This window comes from Mauremys reevesii, linkage group 15, assembly GCF_016161935.1.
Source record: "Mauremys reevesii isolate NIE-2019 linkage group 15, ASM1616193v1, whole genome shotgun sequence".
In the NCBI taxonomy this organism is placed as follows: domain Eukaryota; kingdom Metazoa; phylum Chordata; order Testudines; family Geoemydidae; genus Mauremys; species Mauremys reevesii.
This window is the reverse complement of record NC_052637.1, coordinates 34,290,118-34,312,520: the sequence shown is the minus strand read 5'-3', so window position 1 is coordinate 34,312,520 and position 22,403 is coordinate 34,290,118. Positions and strand designations below refer to the sequence as shown.

General features: G+C 45.0%; 2 protein-coding genes across 3 annotated transcripts in view; both read right to left on the bottom strand.

The window, feature by feature from the left end:
- Positions 1–22,403, bottom strand: part of TOM1L1 (target of myb1 like 1 membrane trafficking protein) — a 572,142-nt gene that overhangs the window by 369,403 nt on the left and 180,336 nt on the right. The gene's annotated exons all lie outside the window — the stretch shown is intronic.
- Positions 19,616–21,830, bottom strand: KIF2B (kinesin family member 2B). The gene has a single exon (XM_039502154.1). The coding sequence runs from the start codon at positions 21,707–21,709 to the stop codon at positions 19,718–19,720; it is 1,992 nt and encodes a 663-aa protein (XP_039358088.1). The 5' UTR covers positions 21,710–21,830; the 3' UTR covers positions 19,616–19,717.

The following is a 22,403-nucleotide window of genomic DNA, read 5'->3' as shown; positions in this document are numbered from 1 at the left end:
AAAAACTCTGCCGAACCATGTGATTTGTTTGATACTACATAAGAGTTCTCCAAATTTTTGGATCAGCAAATGCCCACCCAACCCTTTAAGTGGTTCAGCAGTTATCTAGGAATAACAAATCTGTTTAAAATAGGAAATCAGATGGAACTAAAGCTGTGTCAGGCAACATTAATGGTCCTATGTGCAATCTGACCTTGGACAGCTAGTCAGCTCTCGCATTGAGCTCATCCATCATTATTCGGAGCTGCCACCACAAGGCACCTCAGCCCATTAATTATTCATTAACCTCACTCATGACTTTTCATCTCTAACTAGTTTGGGGTGTTTAAAATAATCAAATAAATGTGTGCAATGGTAATAAGGATAATACCTGTGCTAGACATCCAGCCGCAGATCCAAAATAGGTGATGCTGAACAATTGAATGGAGAAAATTAAGCTATCTAAAAATAACAGCTGCTTTAAGGAGGTCTCGTACATACAGCCGGTAGAATTTTTTGCTTTAGTGATCAAGGAGGATGAATTTTCTAGGCAAGCAAAAATTGCTATTTGATTTGTTTTAATCTGTTTGATTAGTGAATTTAAATGTTAGGGACTGATAAAAAAAAATCAGGCAAGGTCCTTGCCAATGTTATGGCCCCTTTCTGCCGGTAGACCCAGCTAGACGATGGTTCCCCCACCCCACTGAAAATGTCCCTCATATGTTGTAGGGGGTCAGGGCTGCAGGAAAAATGGGGTGTGAATAGAGCAGAACTAAGCTCTGGTGAGTCACAGCTGGTCTAACCAACCCTAGGGGTTATAACAATCCCCAGTAGGCTGTTTAAGATAAAAATCCAGTCTTCACACAATCACTTCTAAGGCCAGGGACTGAAAACAAGTCATTTGTGCCCACCCATTAGCTCTATCCAGTATATTCTGGATCCAGTACAGCATCTAGTTCCATTTCCAGAATTTACATTATTTTCCTCCACAATTTAACAGTCATTCTTCCTATACGTAAATGGAAAATGGGTTATATGATCACTGAACATTGGGCCACCTTACTGTCTGGTGTCAGAAAAGTTTGTTCGTTTTGTGGCAGTTGTTTGCAGTAACCTGGAAGTGCCCAAGTTTCTAAAACAGGTCTGAATCAGAAAATGAAAGTTGTTGTTCCCCAGCAAGAACTATTGCTTTCCATATAACACTTTAAGCTAAAATATAAGCTAATAAAATGTTTCTTCAAAGATTTAGGGAGCAAAGATGCGTATTTAAAAGTGGCTACGTCAATTATACTTATATCTCACACATTACATTATGTTCTCGGTTATAACTCACCCTGCTAACTCAAGGCTCTTTCAGTGGGGTTGTTCGATGGAAGAATTTAACCTGGAAATGATTTGACTGATCTGATTGAGGCGAGTCTGAGGAACCCACTAGGATGAGATGGTAATGGGAAGTATATAAATATTATACTACCTATAAAATATGCTCCAATACATCTGTTAGTCTATAAGGTGCCACAGGACTCTTTGCTGCTTTTACAGATCCAGACTAACACGGCTACCCCTCTGATACCATACTACCTATGTACTACATACTACATTGAGAACTGAGGTGTTGTATAGCTTGAATTACAGGAACCAAACACACAAAGAAGTAACTTATCTAAAAGGGAGACTGGAAGATTTTGCACTAGCTACCAAACCCTATGTCCAGAAGAATTTATGTTGCTCCCAGCCCTTCTGGAAGCCATTTTAAATTACTTTTGACTATGACCCGGTGGTTCTAAGGAGCCTAAGAGAGTTAGATGCCCAGGAGCCATTGAAATTCAATGGGAGTTGCATGCCTAACTCCCTTAGGTCCCTTTGAAAATCCCAGCCTATGAGAATGGCTGGATTTTGTCACAACTCTAATGGTAATACGTGTGTTCCATTTCTTTGAAATATGTCCACAGCATTTGGAGATGTTTAATGTTGAAGCAATAAAGTGCCAGGTCCCGGTACTTGGCCCAAACACCCATGGAGTTTAATAGGCATTCTGCCTGTGGCTAGGCTATTCCAGCTCATGCTTTTAGCTCTGGAGGTGCCCTGGTTCAATTTCCAGTTTGTCGGCCAAGAGGGAAGCCATCATATTTGCACGTATAAAGCACCTTTCATCTGAGAATCTCAAAGCTCTTCTCAAACATTAACTAAGCCCCAAAGGTTTGATAACAGGGTGAAATGAATTTCCTCTGCTGTCCTTCTGGTAAAATAACAGGTTTTCCAATGCATGAACAGCAGTTGGTTTCGTACCTTGAAAATCGTTTTTTATGGAAATTGCTAATCTGTATATAATAAAAAGCATGATTATGTGGGATGGATTTAGTTTGCATTGAAATGGGAAAGGTGATTTCCTTGTCACTTTTCTCAGTAATGTATTTCTTTCTTAAACCAATATTAGCAAATTAAGCTGTTCATTCCTAAATAGATTACCAACAATTGTGATTATCCAGAATTTTATCCCCTGTATTTTACATTTTTCTTAAATTTATTCCATAAAATTATGCTACCACTCATGATGGGAGATTAGCGTCACATTTAAGAGAAGTCAATCCATTTGAATATATAGAAAATGATGTTGACCAGTGGATACTACTACACTATGAGTCTGATCCCACATCTATTAAACCAATGGGAGTCTCTCTGTCGACTTTTAATGGGCACTGGTTCAGACCGTATGAGCCAACACCAGCTCTCACTGGGGAGTTGGCTCAGGCTCTGAATACTATCCTATTTGTATCCAGTGCCGCAATGCAGGCCATCCCACCTTCTGTTACATCAGCAAGCCCTCCTAGCAGCATGTCTGCTCCTACTTAACTGACGTAGTTGATATTCCATGTGTCAACCTTACCTAGCTCAGTAGTAAGGGATATTTTTGCAATTAAAAGCTCCAGGATCTCTCTAATGGAGACCTTCTAATTTACCTGGAGTGTTTAGCCACTGCTATCTAAGTCTGTATTTCCTTCACCTCATATCTGATAACAGCCTGCACAAAGTTAATGCATTCCAGAACACACACAGCATCTCCAGCCCTATTGCTGTTAGGAAGCTCTTTGATATTCTAACTGCAATGGTATTGTTGAAAGTATTCATTTGAGTTGCTTGTGGCTATCTTTTCTTTAAAATTTACTAGTCTGAGTAGCTCATCTTGGTAAATGGCTTTCTAAGGTGGCTAAAGCAGACATACATATTGCAGTATATATTTAAATGAGAAACCCATTTCAGAAAGAAAGTTTTAATGATTCTGTAGAAAATTCATACATTTATTAAATCCCTGTTTCCCTCTTTTGAAAGACTGGTGAATGTCCTTAGGCCTGTCTACACTGGGGGGGAGGGTGTCGATGTAAGATATGCAACTTCAGCTACGGGAATACCGTAGCTGAAGTCAACATATCTTATTTCGACTTGCTTCCCATCCTCATGGCGCGAGATCGACGGCCGCAGCTCCCCCGTTGACTCTGCTACCGCCACTCACTCTGGTGGAGTTCTGGAGTCGACAGGGAGTGTGTTCGGGGATTGATATATCGCGTCTAAATGAGACGTGATATATTGATCCCCGATAAATCAATCGCTACCTGCTGATACGGCAGGTAGTCTGGATGTAAAGTGTCTGTTTGAAAAGGCGTTTACTACATTATTCCTCAAAGTATCATATGTACCCTAACAGACCTTAAATAGTAAAGAAGACTCTGTGAATCAAAGTGTAGTACATGATGTGCCGTAGAGATTCCCTGAAGCCATCATGTAACCATTTACAGTTTTCCTGAGTACTGTAAATTTCTGACATCAGTGTCTTCATTTGCAAAAATATCCACCTTAAAATCAGATATTCACATTGATGGAGTCCTCTTTACACAAAACTATAATTTGAATTTTAAAATATTGGAATGGGTTTAAGTTTAGGAAAATCATACTTGTAAATGAAGGCATAAGTCAAGATTTTCAAAGGTGACTAGTGATTTTAAATACCTCAGCTTGAGACACCATAAATGCACCCGATTCGCAGAAAATGCGGTGTGCTTTCCTTCTGAAAATCAATTCTCTCAACTCAGGACAGGTACCCAAAAAATGAAGGCTGCCAAAAACACAAAGCTCCTTTGAAAGTCTTGGTCATAATACTTGCTATTATAGTATGACTGCATCAGTCCTCTGTGGTCAACATCTTTACCTCTTTTCACCTGGTCATCGTCCATTGCTTTTAAATGTGGACATCAGTAATTGTCTGCCACTGAATAATAATGACCTTTGTATAATCATTGTGTCCTTCCCGACCAAAACTGGCAGCACCAGAAAAGATATTCCTTTTTCAAACCAAAAAAACATCATTCAGCCCAGCTGTGACCTATTATACAGGAATGGTGTGATGGTGATAGTTGTATTAGCTGGTTTACATGTATTTCTTCTGTTAAAGTGCACATCATTTTTCTTAATTATTTCTGACCTTTCATCTGGTATGTTATAAGCTTCTTAAGAAGAAGAAAAAAAATCTTTTTGTATTTATTCCAAGAAGATACTGGCTGTTCCACTCTGTCCTTAGAGAACAAACTAGCTAGCTGTTCAGATATAGCCTATTAGAACAAGACGAATAAACATGCACACAATAAATATCCCTTTCAGAATAAGGATGGGGAATACCAGAATCATGTTTTAGGCTGGAATCTGAGGCTGGGGCAGTTCCCAGATCCATCCCAGGGGGTCAGGAAGAGTTTCACTCTTGCTTGTAGCTGCAAGCCAAAAACCGGGTAACAAATGTCAGTGCAATAAAGAAACAGAAGTCAGGATGGAAGCCAGGTGTGTATCAGACAGTGAATTGATTCCCCATCCCCAAGCAGGCTCAGGGCTTTGTACAGAGCATTCAGAGAAGAGTTTTCTCTACTGCTCCTTATTCACTTAAAGGCAGATCTACACATACGGGTTCCATAGCCAGGCTATGATAGCCTCATACAGGAGACATCTGTCCCTGGGCTAGACGTAATCTCCATGCATGCAGCACAGTCTGTTTGAAATATTAATTTGCTACCACAGTGCATGGGTAAAGCTGGGGTGGGAGGCAGCAACGGAGATGCATTTCATTCCACATCCCACCTTAGGCAGAGATTGGGGTATTTTCCTCATTTGAAAATGTTTCAGAGAACTATAAAAGCTTTTGGACTATTTCCTCCATGGGCTATGAGAACACAGTGAACTCAGACCCAGGAGATATTTGACAATCTGGCTTGATCAGAGGTAGCTGCATGTGTCACCAAAGTGCAGGATAGAGTGTCTGAATGGGAAGAAACCATTCATCTCATCAACGTGACCTTTTTTTTTATAGCCAGTTAGCAGTCTAGGTATGGCTGCACAGATTGTTTCAAAGGTTATTGCTCCATCAGCCCTAGCTGACTGACAGGTCTCCTAATGGATAATAAATTACTATTCTCCACTCTGATTGGGGGCTCCCTGCCTGTTGCTAATGCTGATTTCCAGAGCGGACTAGCATTCACACCCTGCTTTTGCAGTTTGAAAGGATGTGGGTTCACAGGCAATAAATAAAATATGTACGGTCGAGATTTTCAAAGAAGCCTACAAAGCTTAGAATTTCAATGAGACTTTGGCCCCCAATTCTCTTAGGCCCCTCAATTCGCTTTAAAAATCCCAGCACCGATAAAAACCTGCAGGTTTATCAAGCTTTTTCTGAACATGCTTCCAGAGGATATTGTCACACTTACCCAGGGGTAGGTTGGCAGCTACAGATCATGTATTCAGCCCGTTCCCTTCCTCTAATCTCAGCGGAGCCATCCTGTCAGGCAGCAGGGAAGAGGAGATGAGGGCTCAGAGATACAGCAGCAGCACAGGCCTCTTACCTCTTGTAGAGCCTAGGGGATGCACAGGGCAGGGGACAGAATTTTGGCCTGTTTCACAAGAGAGGCAAACACTGCCCCTAGATGGGATGGTTCTGAAGGAAACCCACGAGCTGGATCTCATGGAGCGTTCCTGCCTATAGCTCCTTTCTGTGGGCTTTAGTGCAGGAGGAGACATGGCCCTTGACCTTTATTTAGTCCTTAATCATGCTGGTCCTCAGTGAAGTACTGGCTTGAGTAAGCACAGAGTAAAGATTTAATTAGGGCCTCCGGATTTGGCCCATAAAGAGAAAATGAAGTAGAACTGGATCTTTCTTGGTTAGAATGACCAGGATTTGTTACGGCAGCCTTAAGCCTCTGTATGCACTGAGATTCAGCGACACTTTCCTCAAATTTCACTGTCAGCCCAGTCACTTCCATTTAGTTTTGCCATCTGTCAAGATGCAATTAAAGATCCATTTCACTCCTTCACACTCGTCTCAGCTTGTCTCCAGTCTCTGGGTTAAGGAAGATCAGTTGTTAGTACCACTGCTGCCTGCTGTATGAATACCCAGAATACACAGGCCAGTAGTACTGAAAGGGCTCTGCTCCCATTTAGGCACTGAAATCAAGTGGGCCATGTTTTCAAACGAGCTCAGGACCAAGCACGGACCCAGCAAATCAGATTTTAAAATGTACTCGTGGTCAATCCTAGGGCACAGCCTGGTCTAGACATAGTCTGGGAGGTTTCAAAGGGTTTGGGACCATAATCCTCAACCATAATCATCATAACACCACTGAAATTAATGGGGCTGACATTAATGGGGCTATTTAATATCAGCTGAGAATTTGAGATAGCCATGTTTTCTATTTCTAGACTTAGTGGCTTTCTAGTGATTTTCAGGATTTTATTTTAAATGAGCAACACTCCAGTTCTGCAGCATCACCACAGCCGAAGTAAAATACAGTACACAGCATTGACACTGGGTGTAGGCATCTGAGGTGGGCAGTAGATTCTGTACCCTCTGCCCAACAAAGCTTCAATAGACAGACCTTCAGGTTTTACTCATGGGACTAGGATTTGGGCCTGACTGCCTGAGGCTTTTAAAAACACTTTGAATTTATGCACCTCAGGGACAGGTCTGCCCACATGCAGCTCATTGCAGGATCAGGGACCAAGTGTATATTTTCATCTCTGTCTCCAATTATGATAGGTGTGGTCAGTTACATTTCACTCATGCTTAGGGCTTCAATTTAGGAAAGCACTTAGCCACATGCTTAAGTCCACCACTATTCAAAACAGCACTTTAGCACGCTAATAGGCCTTAAGCACATGCTTTAAGTTAAATACATACTTAAATGCTGTCCTCAATAGAGATGCTTTCCTGAATCAATGTCCTATTATTAAAGCCACTTTCCTTTACTCCTGGTTCAAAGAGGTCAGAAATAGCTCACTTAGTTTACCGCTATCACCCATTTGTACTGAGATTAATTGCTATCCATAGTTTGTTTAGATGAGAATTGAGGTTGCTAATCCATTTGACGTTATTAAAAACATCCTTCCATATCTCTAGTCTCCCCACTTCTCCTCTAATGCTCTGAATCACCTAAAATAGTAATGAGAATACACAGCCGTCTGCTGTTTTCATAGAAAAGGCAGTAAAAGAGGCAGTTGCTGTTCCCCTGAGTTCTAGCTCACGAATCAGAAATTGTAATCAGCCAGCGAGTGTCTGACACACTAGATAGCTTTTGCTATTTCATTACTGCTATATTAAAATCTTTACTGTTTGAATTTGTATTCAGAGAGAGAGAGAGATAGCAGAGACAGCCACAAAGGGGGGAAATTCACTAATTTTTTTAAATCCCCTTTTCCAGACTCAAATTTCAAAATTCAAACTTTCCAGTGCAATAGTTGATCGGAAAATTCCATGAATGAGGTTCTGACCTTCTGGTGTCATTAAAGATCCCCTGGCCCATTTAGCAATAGTAGTAATGGTGCCGAGGTTTTTAACTATGGTAACTGCATTCTCCCTCTTCCCAAGTTCCTGCCAAGTGCAATTTCAAATAGCTATGGTATACTTTTCCACTACCAATCCTAAACCATTGCATAGTGTTGCTGTGCACTGTTAACCCCAGAAGTGGCTGCATTTCTGTCATAAGTGGGCTTGATAAATCAGTTTCTTAGCTCGCAGGGTTACAGAAATGCAAAGAGTTATTAGTAATTATTATGCAGTCTCAGTTTACAAACAGATTTCTTAGAAGTCCATCATGGGTTTTCCTAGCCCTTCTTTACCTGTGATATGGAAGACAGACTATTCTTTTACATCACAGAACATTATTATATTCTTAGCAGAATCTCCACCAATATGGCTAATATGCAGGTTTTATAAAATCTATCCTATTTAGGCAATCAGCTCCCTGACAGAGGGTGCTCCTTTTTGTGCCTCAATCCCCTGTGAACTTATAAATCATGCTGTGACAAAAAGAATTAGATTTATTATTTGGCATAGTGGCGAGACCGGCTCTGGCACCAGCAAAGCAAGCATGTGCTTGGGGCGGCACATTTCCAGGGGCGGCGCTCCGGTTGTCAGCCAGGCTGGGGCCGCGTGTCACGCAGCAGCAGGGCGGGCAGGGCCAGCAGCCGGAGCGCGGGCAGAGAGATCAGCGTGGAGGTGCACGATGGCCAGGCAGCGCTCGAAGCTGAGGCAGCCCAGGCAGAAGGCGGAGACGAACATGTTGAGCAGCACCAGGTAGCTGCTGAGCTTGCACAGCACCGAGCCGAAGGGCCAGTGGAAGCGCAGCACCGTGTGGGCGGCCCACAGCGGCAGGGTCACCACGATGGCCAGGTTGGCCAGCGCCAGGTTGCCAATGTAGGTGTTGGCGAAGCGGCCCTTGGCCCACACGGAGAAGATCACCAGCCCGTTGCCCAACAGCCCCAGCATGAAGACCAGCCTGTAGAGCATGGGCAGCAGCGAGGAGGACACCTCCCGGTCCGCTGGCCACTTGCACTGCGCGCCTGGCCCACTCTCGTTCACCTCCACATAGTAATAGTAGGACTTGCCGCCCAGCGGGTCCGCGGCCGCATCCTCCATGGCCCCGCACTGCGCCCCGCTGCCGCCTATAAAGGAGGCTCCCGCCACTGTCGCCTGCAGCGCGCCCAGAGACCCACCCCCGGCTGCCGCTCTGCCAGCCCAGCCCGCCGGGGGCCGGGCCGTCCCGGGCCAGGGTCCTGCCCTCTGCCCCAATCACACCCTAGTCCAGAATCCCAGCCCCTGACCCAGGCACATCACTTCTCCCCCACTTCCAGAGTACCCCCACCCCCACCCCCTGCCTCCCAGCACAGAGCAAAGCTTGAAGAGAGACAGAAAGGGAACAACGTGGGCTCCTGTTTGCTTGGGTTGGGGGGAGAGTGGAATCACTCCTGACCCCACACCGGGGGAGCCAAAACAAAACAAAAAACAAAACAAAATATTGCAAAGTGCAAACATGTAAAAGCCAAAAAAAAGGAGGGAAGGGGGCAGCCAAAAATGGTTTTGCTTAGGGCGGCAAAAAACCTAGAGCCGGCCCTGCATAGTGGCACAACTGTATTATCGCAAGTATTGTGGCATAATCCTTTGAATCAATAATTTGACTATGAATACTTGCATTTTATTAAATGCAAACAAAAATGCCAACAGGAAGTTGCTTGGGATTTTACAAATTTACTTTACATAATATTGAACAATAGATGTCACTGTTATGCCAATAAAAATACTTGGCAATATTTGAGTTTATTGGTCATTCTATTAACCTTGTGCAGAGCTGATAAGTCAAAGAGGGATGACATGATTCCAGAGAGATCACAAACACGTGATACATTTTTTAACACTAATCTACCCTCTCATTGGTACATACATAAATATACATATATATTTAAAAGAATATGTACTGATGATAAAAAACCTATAATGCAGATTATCCTTTAATGATGACTTCATGCAAACAGAGTCACTCAAAAATAGATAGTTTATTCCCCCCATTCTTACAGAGTTACTACGAGTGATAGAAAGTGAAGTATGTTTTAGGGAGTTTGTTGAAAGGCTGGTAAAACTTCAGAGGTTCAATTTCTTCTCTTTAAAATGGACATAGGGATCGTCTATACTTGAAACACTGCAGCTGCATCACTGAAGCACTTCAGTGTAGACACTCACTACAGCAACGGGAGGGGTTCTCCCATCAGCATCGTTAATTAACCTCCCTTAGAGGCGGCAGCCAGGTTGGCAGAAGAATTCTTCCGTTGACCTCGTGCTGTCTCCACTGGGGATTAAGTCAGTTTAACTATGTTGCTCAGAAGTATGGATTTTTCACTCCCCTGAGCAACGTAGCTGAGTTGACTTAACTCTGGAGTGTAGACCTGGCCTTATTTACACCCATCCCCAGGAAGCAGCCATTCCAAGTATGGGGAGGTGAGCTGATTGGCATAACCAATAAGAAGAAGGAAAGGATTATTAGGTAATCAACCGTGTCACTGAGAGCATTGGAGGTGATGGTAGGGCCTCAAAAGTAACTCTACAAAGCAGCAGGAGACAGGGAGAAAACTGAAGAAGGAGGAAGCATGGAAAGAAGAAGACTGTTGTTGCCCTGCACCTCATGTGCCATTTACACCACTGCAAAGTGAAAGACTTTTCAGGCACAGTTGCCCATTTTATGTGCAGAAATGCCAAGTTTGACACATTAACCCACAAATTTTGTCCACGCAGTTAAAAAGCCCCACTGAAAATGTGACCGATCACATATAGCAGCTTCAGTGGTAGGGGGAAGCCCATTCACTGAAAGAAGAAAGAACAGTCTACTCACACACACATCGCCCATAAGCAGCTCCAAGGGCCAAGAGGAAGTGGGCCAATATTTTCTCCCTCCAGACAAAGGGGCTGGAAGTGCGGCTGCCAACATTTCCTGCGGTGAGTTTTTGGTGGGCCCAGCTACCTCAGTGCCTGGCCTGTCACATAATCTTTCCTCCTGACATTTGCTTTCTCTTGTGTTTGAATTTAGCATGCTCCAATGCTATGCATTATGGGGCATCTCAAATCACTGTAGGGCACTCTACTGGCTCAAATCCAAGAGGTAACAGAAAGCAGATGCTTAAAGCTCAAGGGGCTTCCTGAGAAGTTTCCCTTGCTGTCTGGTCTGTTGATTATGTATTATTTGGAATTTCCAAATAACATGACGTGGTTTGGCAGGTTTCAGCTGCCTCAAGATTGGCCACAGAATTACAGTTAGTTTGGGAGTGAGGACTCCAGTGTAATGAGACACTCATACTTTAGGGAGGACCTTCTGAATTTGTGATAGCTTTAGTAGCACAATCAGCAATATCGCAAACACTATAACATAGCAAAGTAGACAGAGATAATACAAGCATCCAGAACTTGCAAACTCGCTTTGCTGGGAAGCCCCATAGTAGGTAAGATGGCCTACAAGTAGTCCTTGCCCTATCAGGTTCCAGGAACTCTCCCAGGAGTGCATGGGCTGAACACCACCTTTTATCATAGGCCACGCTAACACCCACTATGCCTAATACATATTCAGTAGAGGTGTCAGTCCCCTTTCCTCATCTGTATTTCCTCACCCTATTCATGCTCAGCCTTTTACCTTAAGCTCATTATTGTATAGTTACCAGGAGATAATATCATTTATTGGAGAGCAACAAACTCTAGAACTTGTCTGAAGCTTCCTGAAGAAGAGCTCTGCGTAAGCTCAAAAGCTGGTCTCTCTCACCAACAGAAGTTGGTCCAATAAAAGATATTACCTCACCCATCTTGTCTCTCTAATAGCCTGGGACCAACACAGCTACAACAACACTGCATGCAATTGGTTACCACAGCATTCTTAGGGTTGGACATCTGCTGAGTTTCTAACTTAAAATATCACAAGGTGCCATTTTATACCAGCTTTAGGTTACCTGTCAGCAGGTAACAACACTCTATCTTGTGACATCTGGTGATATAGGGTCTCCTACTAGTTAGTTGCTTATGTCAAGTCTATAGGTCTTAGCTTGAGTTAATTTGACTAAGCGGTTGTCTTACAGGCTTGAGACCCGTTGGCTTTTGCATTACTGCTTTAATCCAGTGGTTCTCAATTAGATATTTGCCTAGTTTTACATCAGGCTACAGAAAAAGCACTAGCGAAGTCAGTATAAACTAAAATTTCATACAACTTGTTTATACTGCTCTATATACTATACACTGAAATGTAAGTATAATGTTTATATTCCAATTGATTTATTTTATAATTATATGCCATTTTTGCAGTAGTAGTGTGCTGCGACACTTTTGTATGCAAGTAGTTTTTAAGTGAGGTGAAACTTGGGGGTACGCAAGACAAATCAAACACCTAAAAGGGGTACAGTAGTCTAGAAAGGTTGAGAGCCATTGTTAGAATATGCCCATATATCTATAGCAAAATAGCTGGCTATAGCCTGTAGCTTGTAGACCTGCCTCAGCCTCATATTTAGACAATTTTGTGACAAATCTTAATTTTATTAAATATTCTTCTTCCCTGTTTATTTATCAATAGAGATTTTCACATAAAAACAGGATTCTTGTGTCTGAGACTTCACCTACTCTTGTTTTTTCCCCCGCTCAACTCCAAGTCTTATCCTCGTATATCACATCTCATCACAATCCGCTACTGAGAAAATGATTGGGAGGGCACCAGCAGAACAACAACTCTAAATGTGAAAACACAAAAAGAGGGAAATCTTCAAGAACTATCCTGAGGAATACAATCATTGTTTCTGTGCTCACATTTCTAGTAGCAATCGAGGATGAGAGGCACACTGTAAGGTGAATTGTTACAGAATAGAATGTCCTTCAAAGTTCTCGCTGAGATGTCGCATGCTCCTGTCGACAATAAAACAAAGGAGATACAAACACCTCATAAATCCTATTTTTAGATTCAGTTGGAGAAAGGTTTGTTACCTCACGATGCTAAGTGGGAGATGTGAGAATTTGAAATTTAATGTGTACTAAGAGTTTTTTCAGTATTGCCTGTTAGTACAGTGGAATTTCAAACATAACCTTCTAGCAATATAAAATAGGTGCTATGAAAAAATCATTCATTTAAATGTGGTTTTACTGTATTGCCAATAGAGATCACTTTCTTGGCTTTGTTGAAATTAGTTTAAGAATCATACATCTCTATAATGCAAAATCCTAGCATCTGTGAAAGTAAAAAATATTGATGTGCATTACTAAACATATGTTACTGGCTGCAACTAGTATTAGTTCCATCTGTCTTGGGGTTTGCCTGAGCAGAGAAACAGAAAAATCTGACAAAGGACCTCAAGTTTTAGCACAATAATAACAACGTGATGAGATATAATACTGGGATAGTAAAAAAAGAAAGAACATAGGGACAAATCCACAGCATCAGTGCTAAACTGACGAGCAAGCTGCACGTAGTGCAGAGGACACACACCGCCTCAGTAGCAACACCTAGAGGCACTCTGTCTCCCCGAGTTCCTGGGTGCACAGGGGCTGCATGCCCTTTGTAGGGCGCAGATTAAGCAGCCCCACTAGTCAATGTGTGACAGTCACCACCTTGGCTGACGCATTGGGGCCTGAACTACACCTTCAATGCTAAACGCAGAATCTGGGTGGTAACAGACTTGTTTCCTCTGCAGCTAGGGCAAAGCGGGGGACTTGTAATACACTCACCAGTGGGTTACAAATGCCTGTGTTTTGAGATGGATGGAATGGTGAATTCGTGGCTCTGATTCCGCTCTGAGAAACAGCAACAGCTCCTGTGCACCCCAGGATGTCAGAGCTGCAATTCTGTTGGGCCCTGGCTTTGGTCTGCTCAGGAGTAGGCTACTTATGCCTCCTCCTGATCTCAACGTGCACATAGGGCCAGGTAGCCTCTGCCCTTGATTCTTACCCAGACAATACTTTGCAGAGTCAACCAGATACTAATGAGCACAGGATGGGCTAAGGAGAGCAGTACTGCCAACTTAAAAAATCACAAGTCACCTCCCCCCCCGCAAAATCATGAGATTTATTTAAACAAAAAATTTTTGTTTTTCTATTGGCTTTCTGGTTTATAAGCATTTATGTTTCATGTTTTCATAGCTTTTCTCTGTCCCTGCCAGCAGGTATATGGGATCTTGGGGAACAATTACCACACAGGTGGGGTGCAAAATAAACTTATAAAGAAAAAAAAAAAAAAAGAAAAAATTCATAGTGAGGGTATGGGTTTTTAAGGGTAGACAATAGGGGGGGTTTTTTTTTTTTGGTAAAAGTAGTAAGGGGTTTCAAGGGGTACACACACAGTACACAGTACACATACAAGTGGTAATTAACAGACAGGTAGGAATGTAACAGGTAGCTAAGCGATTTCTATGTAAAAAAGGTGTGCATATAACCAACTAAACTAACAGGAAAAAAACAAAAAAATAACAAAAAATAACAAACAAAAATAGGTATGTATGTGTAAGAATGTGGTAAAGTAAAATGAGAATGTAGAAAGGAAAGAAAAGAAGAAATGGGGTTTTTAATTATTATGAGAGAGACAGTGAGACAAGAGCAAACAGCAAACAAGCAAAAGCAGCAGAGAGGAGAGAGAGTGAGAGAGAGAGGAAAGACACAGAGTGGGAAGAGAGACAATACAGAGACAGAGAATTATCAATTAATATATAAGAGCTTACTTAACCAATCTTAAAACACAAAAAAACAATAAAACAAACAACACAGCTAAACAATTCCTAAGCACAGCTAAATGCTAAACTTAACTATGCTAATGCTAATTATAACTAGGAGGGTGCTGTGGGGAGGGTGAGTGTCTGTGTCACAGTGTGTCAGGGAGGGGCAGCAGGCAGTGGCTAGGCAGCAGTGAAAGCTGAAGGAACAGTCCAAGGGCAGCAGCACAGGCAAGCAGAACTTGGCAGCAGAGTGCCACAGAGTTAGTGAGAGAGGGTTTAGGAGAGAGAGGTTTTAAAAGACAGACCAAGTGTGTTGGGAGGAGTGAGCCAGCCAGTGAGAAGAGGGAGACAGAGGGGGAGGGGAGGAGAGGGGGTTTGGGGACACAGACAGAGAGTTTGTGTGCTGGTGTGACAGAGAGCAGCAGCCAAATAAAAAAAAAATAAAAAAATAAAATAAAAAGTAAGTCTAAAAGTATCTTAGCATCCCCCAGAGCAGCAGCAGCAAGAGAGCAAGGCAGCAAGAGAGGCAGAAGCAGTACAGAAGTCTCAGAGAGGTCTCTTCTTCTAGGTCGTCTCTCTTCGTGCAAATCAAAAAAAGGTAAAGGGAAAAAAAAAAAAAAGCGGCCCAAAAAACCCCAGAGAGCGGAAAGGATCAGAGGCAGAACCACTGAAGTCTCTGTTCAAAATTGTCAATTTTAAAGGCAAACCCTGGCTTCCGCCAAAAGTAACTGTCTAAGGGCCTCCTTACAGAGGAGGGAGGCAGAGGGAAAAAAGAGGCAGGCAGAACAGAGGCAAGCAGGCAGACTGAGGGGCATGGGGAGGCCTGAGAGGCATGGAGGAAAAAAAAAATGCAGGAAACAAAAACAGCAAACCAGAGCCCTAACCCAAGCCCAGCCCAGGTACAACAAGGAACAGGACTAACTAACCCTTTACAGGAGGCAGTGGTCCCACTTAGTGTGGCCATCCCTTAGTGGGTGGCCATCCTTTGAGAAGAAACATGGCTTTTGGCAAACAACAATGGGGGCCCTCCCCAACTAAACAGGCCAGCCCAGGAAAACAACAGGACACAGGAAACAAAACAAAGAGGGAGAACAGGAAGACAAAATGGAACAAAGCAAAATGGAAGAAAATGAAAAGAAAGCAATTCTCCACAACCATGCAGGCCACAAAGTTACTTAAAAAAATGAAAGTTGTGATTTTCACATACCGTGGCTCCAGGAGCTGCAGTATTAAAGAAAACCAGCAAATTTTGAGAGACTTGAGAGCTGGCCACGCTGGGGGAGCTCAGAAGAGAGGAAGTGACTGAGCAGCTGAAAGGGAGAATTTCCAGATGGGACTGCACAGGTGAGTGAACAACTCCCAAATATAGAGTGGCAAAGGCAGATCAAGAAAGCAAGCCAAGGCCCTAGGTGTGGCCGGGGAAGTAGGTGGATACAAGGTCACAGAGCAAAGCCATGGACACTTTCAAAAACCAGGATTTTTCATTTAATTCTTCAATGGACAGAAAGCTGATGAATGTGATGGGTGATGGGGTGACTCGTCCTGTCTTCCTCTAGGGAGGAAGAAATTGCAACAGTTGAGATCCAGAACCATGAGAATTAAAAAGGATTTCAAAAGAGACAAAGTCACCATGGGATGCATTCTAGTAACATTCTACACATTAACAGGCAGGATTATTAGACGAAAGAGTTGTGGGAAATAAAAGAATATTTGGGAGTAAAAGATGACTCCAATGTCCCACATGTGGAAAAAAATAAGCAATTAGAGCAAGGTCACAGATAGGGTGACCAGATGTCCCAATTTTATAGGGACAGTCCCGATATTCAGGGCTTTTTCTTATATAGGTGCCTATTACACCCCATCCCCATCCTGATTTTTCACATTTGCTATCTGGTCAACCCTAGTCAGAGACATGGGACAAAGAAGACCTTTTACCCAGAAGGAGGGCTTCCATCTGTGAAGCGTTCACTGGTAGGAATTTATGGTGTAGCCAGAGCTGACAAAGGCTCTAACCCTACAATGAGCTTCATGCAGGCCAACTCTTGAACTGTGGTTGTGTATACAGCTATTAGCCGTTATAAACAGAAGGAACATCCAACAAAGTATTTCAGTTGTTTAAGTAAATGGCTGGTCTTAATACATTAAGTGCTCCTCACTTAATGAACACTTGTGGTTGTTAGAGCACTGCAAACCTAAAACCAGGTTAAACTCATCTGATTTTCGGGTTTATTACAAACTCAAGCCTAGGGCACGCACATGAAAATAATAATTAAAAAAAATTGAAAAGCACTAAAAAATTTTTTTAAATACTTTCAGTCAATGCAGAATAATGTACATGTGTGTTTGTTGTTGCTAGGTTTGTTTGTTTTTTAAATCTGCTTAATCCACAATTTCAAACCCAAAACACAGAGTGAAGTTTGCTGTTGCAAATCCACATACAGGTAAACCAAAGAAAAAGCTTGAACAAAGCCCCAGAAACCATAATGGATGAGTTTTGCTCACCTCTATACATGATCAAATGATTTCTGATTATGCAGCAAGTTTGCTAAAGCAAAGGACGATATAGAAGAGAAGATAATCAAATTACAGGAAGGGAGAAACAAGATGAATCTATAAATTATATAATGATTCTAATGGCAAATGCTTATTCAATTAATTACTTTGCTAGTTCCCTAGGAACCAGTAGACTGTGCTCATGAGTCACTTCCCAAGCCGAGACCCAGAGAGATTCCTTATCATGTAGGTCATGGGTTGGCAATCTTTGGCATGCAGCCCATCAGGGTAATCCGCTGGTGGGTCACGAGACATTTTGTTTACGTTGACTGTCCGGAGGCATGGCTCCCTTCAGCTCCCAGTGGCCACGGTTCGCCGTTCCCAACCAATGGGAGCTGCGGGAAGCAGTGGCCAGCAAGTCCCTGTGGCCTGCGCCACTTCCTGCCACTCCCATTGTCTGGGAACGGCAAACTGTGGCCACCGGGAGCTGCGGGGGGCTGTATCTGTGGACGGTCAATGTAAACAAAATGTCTTGCAACCCACCAGCGGATCACCCTGATGGGCCGTGTGCCCAAGGTTGCCAACCCCTGATGCAGGTATAAACAAAACCAGAATGTTCTGTTTCGTGCCTATGATGCAAACCATACTGTCTGCTAGAATTTTTTTCAGCTCATTAAAACTCTACTTCTAATATGCCCAACTCAATGCATAACCATGTTGCTAATATACTTTATTCCTCAGCTTTACACCTTGGACATGACCTCACACCCCAGCATTAGGAACATAGGCCTGGAATCAGCATATAGGACAAGCACAGGGAGAGAACATCACCCACCCCGCATCCCTAAAGGGAATCTGCGCAAAAGATATTATGACTCCAGGCTGTATTAGCTTCTTCACAGAGCCGCTCCTCCTCTTCACACACACACACAGTTAAAGGGGAGGGTCCGGGGAAGTTTCCCAGCATCATCAGCTTGCGATTACCTGGCAGTGCAGCTCCAGATGGGATTTAGGTGGGATGCAGGCCTAGGTGGGATTTAGGATCTGGTATCTCTTTCAACCCCACCTCTCCATCACCACCTCTGACACAAGAATTCAGAGGAGACGCCAGATGGGGAACCTCAAAGAGTTTTCTCTTCCACAAAAACCAGGAAGGAGCCGTAAGGGAGGGGGAACTCTCCCAAAGCTATTTTTGGAATACCGGAGACTTTTTTTCAACTGGAAGCTGCCATTCCCCAGGCTTTTGTACTTGCTCTTGGAAACAGCATCTCTTAATTTGACATCCAATAATGATAGCCAGAGAAGAATGAGGTAATTGCATAAGCTATTAGTGCTGGAAGAAATAGGATGCTAATACACCAATGTTTGAAAAGGGCTTTGAAGATGAAAAGTCTGAGTATTACCACTAGTCAATCAGCATTTAAACATTTGTGTCTAACGAATTCACCACTGTAGATACTGATTCCTTCAACACAGCTCCCCACAGCTAAAGGGACAAGAGGACAAATCTTCTACCAGAAATGGAAAGGGAGCATTAGAATGACTGATGGCATCTGAACTATGAAGGAGACTATTGGAGACACCAGCTTCTAGTTCTGAGCCCATTCCAAAGGCCATTGAAGTCAACAGGCGTTCTTCCGTTGACTTCAACAGGCTCTGGACCAGGACCTCTGACACGCAATAGGATAAACTGGTTGATGGTATCAAAAGCCAAGTAGGAAGAGGAAAAGAGCAGAGATTGCCATCAATCAATTCTGTATTATTTACACATTTTAATCTCACAAATATTTATTTGTTGCCCTATATCGCTCAGGAATTTAACCAAATTAATTTCTAAAATGAATAATAAGTGTAGATGTGTACCAGAAGGTTTAGCATAACTGCAATCCAACAAAGAGCAGTTTCTGTAGTGTTTCACATCAGGGATGATGCAACAATCTACGGCTATCTTTCATCTTATGCCTTTAGCACAGTAATATGCAAATGCAGCTTTTCTGGCCCTTTGGTCTGGCAAATCATCTCTCTTCAAGGCCTTTGATACAGGGCACTATATCCCCTGGCTCCCCCTTGAATTTCTCCCCATAGGACAGTCATAGGACAGTATCTTGTTCCTCGGCCTGACTTCTGGGAAGGAAGAAGTTTTTCTTTTATTTTTTTAAATGACTCACAAGAATAGAGGTGAGAGAGAAAAAATAGCAGGGGCATATTCTATATGCTTATTGCTTATACACACAAAATAACCTATATTCCCCAAAAGTATCATTCTCAGAATAGAAACAACAGCGCTTTGCACTCTAACACCTTTTAAAATCACTCAAAATGCCTAACTCCCTGGGAATCTGTTCTCAAGTTGGTACAGCTTGACAGAATGCAGGAACAGGCAGTATCTAGAAAGGTACAAATATATATATTTTAAAGGGATATGAGGGAAGCCTGCACATGTGAGATTCAATTTCTTTTCTATGAGTTCCCTGCTTTTCCCTAGTGATTAGCCCCTACACCCTGCATGGTTCTGCTATCTGCAATGAGAAACTATCTGGTGATATCCCAGGAATGTTTTCACTCTAGCCCGAAATGCCGTTCAAGAGAGAAACAAACAGGACAATCCCACAGACATCTTTTAAGTATCCTTTAAGCAATCAAGTTGTTGGGTGGCTAGAGCCGCGGTATCATAACAATTGCCATCTTACAGTAGTTTACAATCTTTCTGCTCAATTTACAGAACACGGGATCTCTTCACACTGATCTGGTTGCCGCCATGTTGTTCCTTACGCAGGATTGACCGGAATGATTTCACTTTATCTTGGATCTCAGTCAGAATGCCAATCTTTTGCCCCAGGACTGCTTCAAATTGTGCAGCATAAAAATCCACATCATAATCTATTTCTTCAGCCACTTCCAGGAACACTTTCAACCACCGAAGAGACTCCTGGTGCTCATCTATAAGTGCTTTCTCATCCAACTCTTTTCTTTTCTTCTGGGCTTTCTCTCTGGCATTGAAAGTAAACAACTGAGGAGAGACTTCCTCCTCTTTCTGTACACAAAATACTTTGAACTCATCCGTTTCAGGCAAGCTCTGTACAGTCCATGGTTTCTTCAGGTCATCCAGCTGATATGGGAACTGGGTGATGACTGGATGTAACTGTCCAAGAGAATTAGGATCTACAGTCAGTTCCTTCACCCTGTTGGCATACCTTAGAGTATTGAGAGTGTGCTCACAGGATCTCATCCCTGGAGAGATGGTGGCGATCATGCACGTGCATGAGTTCTCCCCTATGAACGAGTCCCTTAAAACCTGGGTGAGTTTGCTAGCCCTGAATGGGGTATGGGCTTTGTTGCGCCCAAGGGCCCTGATGCATTCCTTGAGCGCCAGGAGAGACTTGTTAATCTCAGCCCCTTCCAGCCTTGTCCGCCTGTCCGCACTGCCGGTGTCGGCTCCTCTCTCATTCCCAGCCAAGTCAATCAGGGAAAACTTGCCGTGCAGCTTCCTTCTCTTCCGGAGGATGATCTGGAAGATGGCATGGCTGCGGGAGGAGTGGGTGTTGGCAGAGGTCTGGCCTGACGTCCTGCACCTGTTGCCCATCTCGATGAGCTTCATGACATCCTCCACGCAGCTGACCTCCTCCTCCTGCAGCCCCACCACCTGGATCTGCTGCTTGCCGTCCTCCAGCACCTTCAGCCGGTTCCTCCAGTTGAGCAGGTCGTACACCTTGCCCCCATAGATCTCAAAGAAAGCCCCGTAGACCTGGAGCTCCAGTTGCTCGTAGCTGGGCTCCCGAAGCCAGCAGAAGACATCCTGGGCTGCCAGGGTGTAGATGCCCTTGGGGCAGCCCTGGCCCTTGGCCGAGAGGTCTCCCACCATGGTGTGGGTCTTGCCGCTGCCCGTCTGGCCGTAGGCGAAGCAGGTGGCCATGCCCCCGCGGAAGATGCTCTCCACCAGCGGCTGGGCCGTGTGCCTGTACACCAGCTCGTTGGGGGCGCTCTCGTCGAAGGCGTGGTCGAAGCGGAAGGTCTGGCTCTCCAGGTAGCGGCTCAGGTCCAGCCTCTGCCGGGCCTCGTGCACCACCACCACGCCCCGGCAGGGGACGGTCACCACGTCGAAGTCCTGCAGCCCGGCCTCCCGCGGGTTGAGCGGCCGCTTGCGGACGCAGACGCGGATCCGGTGCTGGGGGCCGGGCTCGGGGCCGCCCAGCGCCCCGCCGTGCAGGCGGCCCCGGTGCTCCTGGATCATGCAGATCACGTCGTAGTTGGGGTGCGGCGAGGCGGCCGCCTGCTGGGCTCGCTGCTCCCGCAGCTCCCGCTGCTGCCGCCGCCGCTTCTGGCGCAGCTCCTGCAGCCGCTCCACCTGCCGCACGCAGGGCGATTTCCTGCCGGGGCTGCAGCGCCCCGCGCGGGGCCGGCCGGGCTCCGGCTCCCCGCCGTCCCCGCCGGGCGGCTCCAGCTTGGCGGGCGTCGCCGCCGGCTCGGCCGGGAGGCTCTGGTCGCCCTGGGCGGAGCAGGGCGCGGCGGGGGCCAGGTGGGGGTTGAGGGCGAAGGCGAGCGGCAGCTCCACCCTCTTGCCCTTGTTGGCCCCCTGCTCGACCCACTCCACGGTGAGGCTGGAGCTGGCCCGGTGCAGCGCCGTGACCAGCGCCGGGTGGATGCGCCCATCGCTGCGCTTGATCTCCAGGTAGGAGCCGACCAGGATGCTCCCAAAGTGGCCGGCCATGCGCTGCGGCGGCGGGGCGGCCCCGATCCCCGGCAGCAAAGGGAAGCGGGAGGGAGCGGGGAGCCCGACGGAGGCGGCTGCAGGGGGCAGGAGGCGCCCCGGGGGCTGAGAGCTGCCGACCAGCGCATGGCCGCCCCCGCTGGGCAGCGCCCGGCGTCACAATGAGCTGGGGCCGCGACGTCAGGCTGGTGGGGCAGACCCTCCAGCACAGTCTCTTCGGGCGGGGAGAGCGGAGCCCCGTTACCAGAGCTAGCCAGGGCAGCTGGAGGTGGAGGGGCAGGCAGGGCCTAGGAGAGAGGGTCAGCTATTCAGAAGCCAGGGAGAAACCACAGCCCTACTAGAAACCGCTCAGATCCTACCCCTGAAACATACCAACTTCATCCCTCAGCTAATCTAGGGCATTTCTTCTTTCCTAGTGCTGGCCTGAAGGTGGGAATAAAAGGAGTCGCCAAACATCTCCCACGTTTCCTGGGTGTAGTCTTGACCTTTCTTTGCTCGTGATGATTTTTTTTTTTTAAATAGGAGGATGGTGGGAACCACAGCTGCTTCCACGGTTCCAAAGTCCTGCTTGAATTTCCAGGCTAGTGCATCCATGCTATGACACATCCCGTCGAAGGAGATCAGTCACAGGGGTAGCTAATGTGACTGCTATCACAGTTTAGCGTGGTGACCCTTAAGTGCAGAAATTCAACAA